Genomic DNA, 12,371 nt, shown 5'->3' with positions numbered 1-12,371 from the left:
TTTTTTTTTTTTTTTTTTAAACCAGGACCTGGAGGCAAATGCAGAAGAGTTTCTGACACGGTGCTTTGACGAACATAGAAGAAGGTTTTATAGATCAGTGAATGTGCTACTCTGTATTTCTAATGTAAGAATCTGGCATTATTGCAGTGTGGATCTTTTTTACTTAGCTCTCTGGAAAGATTTCTCACAGCTACAGGTTATACTGAATTTGGGATTGTAATACTGTAATAGAGAGATTTCTAGGTTTGTGTCATGATCTCTGTGGACAATTCGACCATATTTCACAGCTGTAGAAAGACATGCATCATAACCTAGTGGTTGGCAGCTTTCTGAAAGACATGCATCATAACCTAGTGGTTAGTAGCTTTCTCTGCTGCGGCGCAGGTTCGAATCAGGGTTGTGTCAGGAAGGGAATCCGGCGTAAAACACGTGCCAAATGTCAACATGCGAATCGTCAGTGTGATGATTCGCTGTGGCGACACCTAACGGGAGAAAGCCAGAAGTGACTTTCATTCCGTGACTGTTAAATTGAATCAATTTTCTCATGGTTTCAGTGAGTAATGGGTAGTCAGTTATATTTTAATCCAACATCAGGTAGTTTTGCACAGTGTATGGTTTCGACCCTAGATTTTAAGTAACACAGCTGACAGTTCTCTGGCTGCCAGGCTCCAGGTAAAACACAGGCCCTCCTGTTCCGCTACCCTTTCATTCTAGCTGAAGGCAAGCGCGGGACAGCGCTCTTGTGTTCAGCCAACCAAAAACTCCCCATGGGAGAGGGGTGCGTTGGTGTGTAACGTTTGTTTGTAATTCTTCTGCCTAAAATAAACACACTTAACAAGGCCACAGCACCTTAAAGGTCACTACCGATGTGTCCGGGTACAAGCAAAGAGAGAAAGGCATCATTTTTAGGTTGTAGACCACCTCGGCCAGCGGGACCTGGACTGGGCCACAAGAGAACATTGTGTCTGTTTTCTGTGCATTCTGTGTAATAATGAGTAATAGTTGTACAGAAGTATTAATCAATATTAATGTAAGCCTGATAGATCTGCCAGATTAATCAGCTGATTCAATACATAGAATGTCAAAAAAGCTGAGACATGCTCATCATGATTTCTCAGTCCAAAGCTCAGAGGTGTTTCATTTACATCATATATGACTGAGAAATACCTCAGACCCTCTCATCTGCTAAGCTGAAACCAGAAAATCATTGACATCTTTGCTTCAGAAATGTCACCATTAATTGATCAGCAAAATAATTGCAGATGAAACTTTCTTCTGGTTGGCTGATGTATTACTTGCAGCTATAGCCTCGGTCATATAACTTGCCTACCAGAGTAAATTGACAAGTTTATATTTCACCCTTTTAAATGCCCCACAACATTTTGGCCAAAATTCCTTATAGGCTGAAATGTCACTGTGAGATTTTGAAACTTAATATCATTAATAGCCCCAAAAGCTCCGGTCATTGGTTTCAGGCAGCAACAAATGAAAAGGATATTAAAGCTAATAAGATTATGACTATTAAGGTCCACAGCGTCCCCGGTTAAGATTGGGGCTGGGGACCTTTACTGCAACCGTCCACTATCAAAAAACCCACGGTGACCCATTCATCTTACTATAACTGCACTGATAGAGACTAGACACACGGGGTGGTCTTAAAGGAAGAATGAAAAATATTGTTTTCTGTCATTGTCTTAGCAGAAATTACCATTAAATATATCTGTCTTTGGTTATACAAGCTCAGTGTGGTACATTATTAATACATCATCAGTTCGGCATCATTTCGGTGCAATCAGCCTGATGCATTCATCAACCGTTTGTCCTGTGCTCTAATGAGCTGGCCTGAACTTTAACTTTTCTCATCTAATCTGTGTAAAAACAGTTCATGATACATGATTCATCAAGGTGGAGCTGATATGATAGAGATAAATCCATGTGGGATTGAACAGATGCTTACTTTCTCTTGCCCTTTGTTACCTGAGGTTACCTAATTCACATTGTACTCTAGCAGCCTGTTAAGACTTTGGCTATGTGCTGGACATTGGACGGATCCACAACTACCAGCAGTGTGAAGAAGTGAAAGGTCTGTGTGCCTCCTGATACACACAGGCTTTGCAGTGGAGGGTTATCTGCTCGGCTTTGCCTGCGGTGTTTTAAAAGGCCGTTGGATGAATGGCAGGCTTTGACACAGATGCTGCCAGGGTTTCACGATGGTTTCTTTTCTTTATGTTGTTCCCCCCCCTTGTCTCCTGTGGCCTTTCCTCCTTGCCTGCCCTCGCAGTGGTTTTTGTGTTCCTTGTCCCCTGGAGTGAGCCTGCAGCTCCTTGTATTGCTTTACTCAAGTGACAGTAGATATACCCAGACAGAATAAAAGCAGAACTGAATGTAATGGCATGAGCATAAGGGCTGGGCAAGAAGAACCCAAATGCCAGCACCAGCTGAATTAATCTCAGGCAGAACTGGGAGACGGCTCCTTGGCTTTCCGAGAAGTGACAGCTCATCCAGACTGACAAGATGGTAGTGAGGGAGAGTGAAAGTCTTCAGTACTCATTGGTCAAATATGACTTGAAGAGCTGGCGGATTGTCGGTCAGACAGAGGCTGATTGCAGAAGGCAGGGGAAAACCCAGCAGCTGTAATCAAAAGTCCTGGTGAAGTAAATCTAGAGATCAGAAAAGCCAACAGTGAGAGAGAGTGAGAGTAATATGAAATACGTCACAGGGCAAAATCGAGAAGCACTCCAACATTGAGTCCCATTGAGTTGGCAAATCCAGGTGTGAAGGACAGGAAACTCCTGAGTCCTGGTCCTTTTTTCAACACTCACTGAGGTGAAAAAGTAATCCTTTCAACAGGTTTGTAATCCACAGTCATGGTGCAGAATCCAAAACGTAGGCCGAGGTTTGTAACATGGTCCAAAGTCCAAAACTCAGGTAAGAATAAGAGTCCACACTCTGAAATGGAAGTGAAAGATACAAGAGGGAGGAATGGTGAAAAGTCTTCAGGCAAAGCCAAACAACGATCTAATGACTGCTGAGAACGAGACTGAGAGCTGACACCACTCTGCTGTCACATATGACTGTGGCTGTGCCGGGCTGGAAGGCGCTGTCAGGCTGGGTGTGTGACCTTCAATTGTGTCTTGTGTGTGTTGCAGTCCTATGAAAATGAAAAGTCAAAGCATCTGAATTAGCACAGTGGTCATAAAACCACCACTGCAAAGACCCAGGTCTGTTCCCTAACTGTGGTGCTTCCTGCTTTGTTGTTGTTGCCAGATGTATTTTAGTTGCTTGGATTACATGATTATACTTTAAAGCCATTTATTACCACTCCAGCACCAGGCTTTTGTGGTTCAAACACTGCAGTCCTTTAATTTTTTCTTGTAGGGTCACACTGAACAGACGCTAGCTCTCTGTCTGAAATTGATTTGAGCTGTTGGTTTAACTCTGGCACAGATTCCTATTTAACCTTGGTCTTATTATAACATTAAACGTCTCCCAGTTGGCTTTTCGGCAGGCTTATTTGGACTTTGTCCTTGATTTCATCATGGCCTCTAGTTACAGTAGAAATAATTGCAGCCAATACAGCTGAATTAACTTCAGATCAATGTTAATAAATCTCTGGCTACTCTGTACATCCACAATTACTTGACTGATTTTTGCCTCTTTTGTGGCTGAGCAGGGACAGGAAAGAGTTTTTGTGGCTGAGAGAGACGGAGTAGCTTGGAGACATTTGTACCAGAGAGAAGGAAGAAATGGAGCTGGAGAAGCTTCAGCTAAAGTCAACAGCGTGGGCAGCAGTTCTCTTTATCCCTAAGCTGTGATGGAAGTAACAGCATCTCACAAAAGTCATAGCTACACATACAAGATGATAATGAACATGATCCTTATTACAAAGCAGGCAGTCGTACTTCCAAATTCTTGCTTTTGTGTTCAGTTTTGTTTAGTCAAGTCATTTTATTGATTAAATATTTTAAAAACAAATCAAGTTGCTGTAAAACTGTCAGGACAAGGTTCAAAATAAGCTGATACAGAAACAGAAAACACTGGAGGACAAACACTCGTGTGTCCAAATATCAATGGAGACTGTTTTTGAGGTGGATCTTAGTAGTGGTGACACTTCTAATGTTCAGAGGGAGGGTGCTTCACTGTCCGGGGACAGACAACAGTGCTGTAATCCCTCATGCACTTTATCATAGACTGTGGACCAGCCAACAACTTTAGAAGAGAAGACCATAGAGGCCTACAGTAGAAGGGATTTTAGGGTTTAAAAGGTGCCAGATGAAAAAAGACACTGAACAAGTACAAGAACGCTCCTCTATACAAGGAATACAGCTACAGAAACCTGCTAAAGATTTGTCTTAGGAGCAGTAATGGTGTCACTGATTTGTTTGTAATGTGTTATAATTAACTTGTTTTATTCTGTTATTGTGAAAAACAGACATTTGTTATGGTTCAAGACTCGCCTAACAGTAGCTTGGAGGGCACAGAATCAAAAACTAAAGATTACAATTCTATTAGACTTTCAGTTTTGTGACAGTCCCCAGGGGCATTTCTCCATCTGCTCATCTGAATAAAATCCACTTCAGCTCCAGTACTGTGTGAGTCAAACAAAGATATTCAAAAGAAACAGCAATCAGAGGAAAAACTAGATGAACACTAGACGGAGAGCAGACAGCCAGTCATAGTTCACCAGGTACAGGTGTCAGGGTCAGAAATTAGGTGTGTGAACATTACACCTGTGTGAACCTCGCACACCAAAGCCAAACAGTGTTTGTCCTCGGTCACAACCCCATCACTGTCGTACTGAGTTTGGTTCCATTTCCTGTATTCTGCCAACCTTAAAGCCCAGCTCTGTCGCCAGCTGGGCTCAAAATACTGTAATTGTCCACCAGCCAAGAAGGATGATGTCTTCTGGTGTCTTTCTATTTCCAGACAAGTCGTTAGGTTGGTTATGCAATTTGACATTGAGTCCTGGGCTGCAGCCCCAGCCCCCACCAGCATTATATGTGTGTGTGTGTGTGTGTGTGTGTGTGTGTCTGAATCAGATAGTCAGTCTCTGTAATAGAAATGGATGGAGTAATTCTTCATTGGCCTTCCCTAAGGTTTTCATGTTGTGTGTGTCTGTATCTGTGTCTGGGAGGATGCAGATCGATCATCTCCTTCATAGAGCTGGGGGGTGGGGGACGACAACACAGGGAAGAGAGCACCCCAGCAGCTGAAATGGGGGCACCTGTCACATGAATAGCCCTTACTCTAGACTTAACCATCAGAACTAAAGGTGAATATATGAAGCAGCCAAACTAAAGTAACAACTAAACCTTCCAGGCTGAACTTGCAACTCAGCCTCTTTGTTTCTTGTATTTGGTGTAATGTTATGGTTTTGCTTCGAATCCCTTCAGGTTTTCAGCACACACATACAGTACAAGTGAAGCGTGGTAATGCCGTTCAGCGTAACCTTGACAAAAACTGTTGAGTGTCTGCTAGCAGAAGCCAAGAGGTTAAAACGCTCTAGGATGTGTGTTTGTGTGTGCGCGCACATACTTTCTGCCTACGATAACACGATTAGCCAAAGGCTTAGCTAACACTTTGGCTCACCTCCCCTCTGTGACCTCTCAGAACATACGGTGCAGACTCGACACTGAGGCTGTAGTTGGGGTTAAACGGGATCGCCAGCAGGCGGAGGGTGTTCAGATCTGGTTCAAACTGTAGGATTAAGGATTAGTTTGCATTGAATTAACATTATGATATCGGGAGCCTGTTGTACTTTGAGAACATTTCTAGAGAAAGGCAGTGAGCTGAGGTGAAACATTCAAAATGGGATGGTTTTTTTAGGCTGAGTTTTAATAAGATGATAGGAGCTTTCTTTTTTTTTTTTTTTTATATCCGCGACACTGACTGCTGTCAGTCTTTTGAAGGCTCAGGCTGCTGAGTCAGTGTTCAGTGTCATTTATCTTTACCGGTAAAGCAGGACAGAGATGATGTTCACAGCTCTCTGTTCTCTCGTTGCCTGGTTTAAACCTATTTTTTTAAAGTTGAGTGAATTTCACAAAAATAGGTTAGCAAATTGCTTGACCTGATTAATTTTTGACAGTGACCAAGCGCTGATACTTCTGCAGTTAAACAAGTATTGTGCTTTAGCCAATACTGTCATACTGTTTCCGTCTGCTGATGAGAAAACCTGAGACTTGACTGCTTTCTCTGGCTGTTTTGTAGGCAGGTCACAACACACCCCAACACTCACAACGGCTGCAGCTTTGCAAGCACGAAGAACCTCCCTCACATGAGGTGGACTGTACTGATGTGTCTATCACAATTGTAGCAGCCCATGTAGTTATTAGTATTGATCTTCGTATTGACTGACTTTGCTCTGAATTCAGTGCTTTATGTCAGAAGTATGGTCTCTGTGTCAGATTTACCCTGAAAGCTTCAGGGTGAAGGGTGCCGCAGATTGAGTCACCTTCCATATAATCTGTAGGTGTAGCTACAGTTGTAGAATTGACTTTACTGGGGGAGTGGAGCTGCTGAGACACGATCCACAGCTGTGTACCCAGGCTGGATCGTGTCGGGCTGGGAGCTCTGAAGAACCGATAGCCTCATCAAGGAGCACAGCGTGAGCCCGAGCTGGAGGGCACGGCCCAGTGTTGGTCTCGCTTTGTGTTCATGTTGTGTGCGTCATGTAATCCACAACATTTACTCTTCTTTTCATCTTGCTTTTAAATGCAGCCAAACTAAATGTGTATTACTTGCTTAAAATTCATTTGAAGTGGTGATCGAATAAAACATGAGAAGCTTTTCATAAGCATGTTGAGTGCACGAAGTTATTCTACTTGCAACATAATTTAATAATGGCTCAGTACTTTATGGGGCCAAGGTATATATTTGATATAATTTTCTTGATAAAGTTCAGATTTTTAACAATCTCATCTTCTTCTAATATCCAGGTCCATGTACCGGTGTTTTCAACAACATCTCAGTCTTTAAAAACATAATAGTCTTTCACATCCTGCTTTGTTGGTTCACATGGCACTAATTTGTATGTTTATCACCATAAAGACAAGAATACCAGTCTTAAACGTAACATACCAATCAGAAACGTGTGAAACCGCTATGGAGAATCGTGGCCTGTGTGCAACGTGTTTAAAGCTGCAGCAGAACTACAACAATTTATTACATCATTTAATTAAATACACAGAATATTAAAATATTGCAACACATTACAGGGTGTTCCTCCAAAATAAGACAAAAACAGCTGAGCAATAGATTCAGCGGGATCACAGTAGACTTAATGCTTAATCTCTGTTTTCTTCACAGGAACACATGCAGTTAAATTGTCATTCCACCTACTGTTTGTTGACTCAAAGTGTGATGTGTATCCTTCAGAAAAGACTGAGGACTTAATTAGCAGGGAACAGGTTTGCATTTTGACCTCTCTCAATGCTCTCAGTGTTGCCTGTGTGTGTGTGTCTGTTTGTGTGAGAAAGAGCAACATCACACTTGTCAGTCTTCACTCTTTCAGTCACTCACACACACCGACATCACAGATTGCAGCTCTGCTGCCTGATTGTGTGAAGTGAAGGTTATTTTGTTCTGAACAACTGAAGAATGCGTCATTTTCCTGTCTGACACACACACACACACACACACACACACTACAGGATAGGAAGTGAGATTACACTATGTTAGTGTTGTTATGCACACTAATAGACAACTAACACACATGTTCTTAACACTAAACTGCAGTAGAAACACTTCAGGCAGGTAAAGAACGGGTAAAGAAAGGATGGGCGGCTGAAGAAATGAAACACTGAAACGAGAGAGGCACCGGTGAAACTTAGAAATGTGAAGGAAAACAATAGAAGAGACTGATGGATAGCTCATTAGAGGACATGTGGATGTAGGCAAAGGAACCGCATGGATTTTATTTGGTGGTCCACAGCTGAGGAGGAGCTGATAGTTTGTTAGCGACTGTTGGACCTTCACTGTCTCATGTGTCCTGTCTAGGAAAAGAAAGGTCATGAATCCTGTATTCTGAGGACACAGGCCTTTTCATTTTTCATCTATCTGTCCATTTCTCACTTTGCAATGTTCTGCTTTATAGGTTGTCAGAAAATGGGGAGTGATAACAATATCCTTCACTCATCCTTTCTGGTGAGATAAATCACAAATTTGTTTTTTTCTTCCTTGTTCATAGTCTCCACAACTGGTGGAGTTTGTTTTGAGCAGGACCTAAACTTTTCACAGCCTCCAGGCACTTGAACAACTAGTCCTGCCTCATTTCCTTCACTCTGTCCCTGTCACCATTCTCGTGAAAAGCTTGTGCATTCACGACATGCACAAAAATAAACAGCAGCTCCAGCCGGAGATGAATTAATTTTCTTCTCATGGTGCACTTACTGTACACTGGTAGTATCTACAGGAAACAGAGCTGTTTTTCATATCAGCTGTTTCTTTTTTTGTCTTTATGTGGTCGTTTGTTTTTATTTTGTGCTCATTTTGCATATTTTTTCTGACCTACCTGACACAGGTTGGCCTTTTCTGTAATCAGTCATTGTCAAGTTGGCATCATCATGTTGTGTTTTTTGTTTTTTGTCCAACCAGTGGTGCAAAACCCAGAAATAGTTGGTCAAAATGAGGTGGTCAGAGTAGTTACTCTTGTTAACTGGCTCATTGCAGCTCTGGCAGCAGACGTTGCTGTGGGCGGTAACACCGCTGTTCGGTGTTTTCTGGAAAGAACTTTTGGACATGTGAGAGTTCTCCCACTGTGACAAGCCTACCACCTGCAGGAAGTGTCATCAGGCCCGCCATCCCCTACTGCTCTTTCTTGACAGAAGCATCATAGACTCTGCCCTCTGCTGAGCCATCTGCTACCTCACCATGCTCAGTCGCGAGTAGAAACAGAATCCTCAGCAGCACCCACACATTACCTCCTCGCTCCTTGAACTTTGCTTTCCCAGCCTTTCAGAGCTCGGACGAAGCCCCTCGCAGTCTTTCATAGTCTTTCCATCTGGACGTTGACACAAATACTGGGTCTGGTACCAAGTCCATGTTAGCGTGTTCCTGTTGCCTTCTGCCATCAAGGCCTCGGACAAGCTGTCTCACTAACACAGAGCTCTTTTTGATGAAAGGCCCAATCTGGGACCAGTGTCATTTGCGTACTCTTTGCCAAGACTAGTGTTTCGAACATATTTGAAGATGAATCATGTGCTGCAGCCAATGATTTTCTTAACAATCTGTTAATTGATTTTGCAAATAATTGCTGGTTTGTGAAATGTAAAAAAAATCCTGAGCACAATTTTTCAGAGGCTAAGGCGATAGCTTCAACTTGCAGTTTAAATTAAGAGTTTAAAAATTTATTGTGTTCAAATACTTATGTTCAGCAGTGCAAGACAAATACATTCTTTAAAAATCATACAATGTGATTTCCTGAATTTTTTTTAAATTCTATCTCTCAGAGTGGGAATGCACCTACAATGTGAATTTCAGACCCCTCCATGATTTCTAAGTGGGAGAACTTGCAAAATCGCAGGGTGTTCAAATACTTCTGTTCCTCACTGTATGATGAAACCTCCATTTTAATAAGTATGGTATTTGTCCAGAAACCTTTTCTTTCCTCCTTAACCTCTTCTATTTTTTATATCTACTATTAGTATTCTGGTCACTGTTTGACCATCTGTACATCTCACAATGATACAGGAAGAGCAGTGGGGGGGAGGAAGCACCGTGACCAGACAATAGACAGGAGTAAAATGTCCTGTCCTCATTTTGTCGCTCTGGAGGCTTCAGGGGAGTGAAACTGTGGCATGGATGAAAAACAGGAAGGACAGGAGACCACAACAGTAACTGGATCTGCTGACACCTCTGGTTACATGCTCTTTGTTTCCGTAGCATACTGTAGTTTGAGAAACTGTAATGTCAGTTATCTCCTCTTGCAGGAGTTTTTATGAATATGATTTGAGTTATTACACATTTGTTGTAGACTTTTTATGCTTCATTTAGTTCGGTTGTCACAGTGTATGTGTGATTCTCCCTGTACCTCCTTATCATTATCATCTCTCATTATTATTTTCTCTTTCTTCCAGTTGTCGTTTGATACCAAAATACTCATGTCTCTGTCATTGACACTAGTATCTGTCAGTTAAGTTTAACTTGGCATAAGGACTGGAAACGGGAAGAAGCAACCAGCCTGGCTCTGTTCAAAGGTTGCTAAAGCTCACTAATTAACATGTTGCGTTGTGAAATCCATAGATGGGCAGAGCTCTCAGAAGCATGAGTTGCCAGACACAGTTGGGTAAGGGCATGTTTTAATATTGGTTCATCTAGATGCATAATGACACCAAGTGTAGTAAACTCGCTGTGAACCTGCAGCTCCCTGCTAACTTTGGTGGGAGTTCATTTAGCTGTTTTGCTCTGCTTCTACTCTTATGCCAAGCTAGGCTAATGTTCTCCCTGTTTGAATTCTCAAGTGTGGGATTGCCTCTAAGTGTGGGAAACAATACTGGCGTAGTAAACTCGCTGTGAACCTGCAGCTCCCTGCTAACTTTGGTGGGAGTTCATTTATCTGTTTTGCTCTGCTTCTACTCTTATGCTAAGCTAGGTTAATCTTCTCCCAGTTTGAACTCTCAAGTGTGGGAGTGCCTCTAAGTGTGGGAAACAATACTACCATATACTGTATGTTGAAGTCAGCTCATTACCTCCTGCCAGGCCTAGATCCTTTGCAGAAGACCTTTGGTAAGAATATGAATTAAAAGCTGATGTATTATCTTGTGGTTTCTAACTAAAATCATTTTAGTACCAGTTGACCAAGGTGAAAGAAAGCATAATATTTTCCAGTCACAGAGTGAACCATTGCTGCTTTTGATAGACGCCAGTGGGTCTCTGGCTGATGATTCAGCACTGTGTGCAATGGAAACCTTTTAGTTGGCTGTGGATATTCCCACCATTTACACGGGGATAGAAACTTGCAACGTCACCCAGTAACGCACCATCAGCCTTCTGGCTTTCATCCCGACTCTTCTAGCCTTCTGTCTTTTTCCTCCTTACTCTTTTATTTCCCCACCTTGACTCCCAGTCTTCTCTTTGTAGGCCGGCCTCCCAGTGCTGATGTATTCATGTTTTCACTTTTGCTCGCTGTTGTACTTAGTGTAATGTCCCTTCAGTGTCTACTTCCTCTACCCATCCTTCATTTCCATGTTTTTGCATTTTCCTTTACACCTCTAACTGGTCATATAGCTTGGACAGAGGTCTTCTAGCAAGTTGTGTGAGGGCTCTGTGCTGCATGCTTAATAGTAATTGAGTTCTCCAACACATACACAGACAAAGGTGCTGGGTTTGTAGAGTCTGGGTAATAACTGCACTGGAATGATGGTTTGTGTGTCTCTGTGTGTCTTCCCTCCTGCTATGAGTCTAATCACTAGAGATGAGCAATTCTCCCGACGTTTCATCAGTGCTGATAATCGCTGCCTCCCACCATCTGTCAAGAAAAGTAATTTATTCAACCTCCAAACATAACTCTTAACTTCTGCTGTTTAGTCAGTGCTTTTTCAGAGAAACTGCTGCCATCACCTTTTGTCATTCATACTTATGAAAGGAACGGTGCGCTCAACTTGCTTTAACATTTCAGTGAACTTCTTGGGAGTTTGTTCTCATCTGGAAAAGTTAAACTTAAGGCTTTTTAACCCAACTTTATTCCTAGCATTTCAGTTTTTTTTTACTCAGACAGATGTAAAACAACTGAAGACAGTAAAATCTGTTTACTGACAAAGCGCTAAAGTCATATGTAATGTAGGTTTAATTTTTGTATCTGTGTTTCTTGCAGGAAGTATAAAAGGAGCAACGATTGTGGATGCTTTGGATACCCTCTACATCATGGAAATGTTTGAAGAATTTGATGCTGCTGCTGACTGGGTAGAAAAGAATCTCGACTTTAATGTGGTAAGTAGTTTTGTGTGTGTGTGTGTGTGTGTGTGTGTGTGTGTGTGTGTGTGTGTGTCGGCTCTGTAAAGAGAAAGTACATAGATTTGGCCAAAGCCTTGACCTTTTATCATGAGCCATAATTGAGAGTGTAGCGGTTAGAATCAATCTCAATAGAGGAGCAGAGCCTTGGAAGACAGGGCCTCCACCCATTTGTTCACATAAATCCTTGTTAACAGTAAAGAGCAAATATCTTTAAAGAGCTGGTGTGAATTTTCCAAAGACACAATCATAACATGATTGAAAATATCTCAACACCAAGAGAAGCAAAACAATTAATCCAAATATACAGATTTGATTTGATTTGATTTGATTAGATTTATTCTTTCAAGCATTTAAAACATTTGATATAACAACACACATTTTTACACACAATCCAATATCCATTTGCTTATACCTAGTACATG

The 12,371-nt window shown here is 41.9% G+C and overlaps 1 protein-coding gene across 2 annotated transcripts in view; it reads left to right on the top strand.

The window, feature by feature from the left end:
• Nucleotides 1–12,371, top strand: part of LOC109968831 (mannosyl-oligosaccharide 1,2-alpha-mannosidase IA-like) — a 49,309-nt gene that overhangs the window by 34,226 nt on the left and 2,712 nt on the right. The window contains exon 3 of one of the 2 annotated variants that reach the window (XM_020615371.1): nucleotides 11,810–11,925. In XM_020615371.1, the coding sequence (XP_020471027.1) occupies nucleotides 11,810–11,925 (116 nt within the window). Of the gene's footprint in view, nucleotides 1–6,207; nucleotides 6,294–11,809; nucleotides 11,926–12,371 lie in introns of those variants that run through there. The other variant, XM_020615372.1, reaches the window with a different exon arrangement.

This window comes from Monopterus albus, unplaced genomic scaffold (assembly GCF_001952655.1).
Source record: "Monopterus albus unplaced genomic scaffold, M_albus_1.0 scaffold164.1, whole genome shotgun sequence".
NCBI classification, from domain to species: Eukaryota; Metazoa; Chordata; class Actinopteri; order Synbranchiformes; family Synbranchidae; genus Monopterus; species Monopterus albus.
Note: the sequence above shows the minus strand (reverse complement) of the source record. Positions and strands in the feature narration are given on the sequence as shown.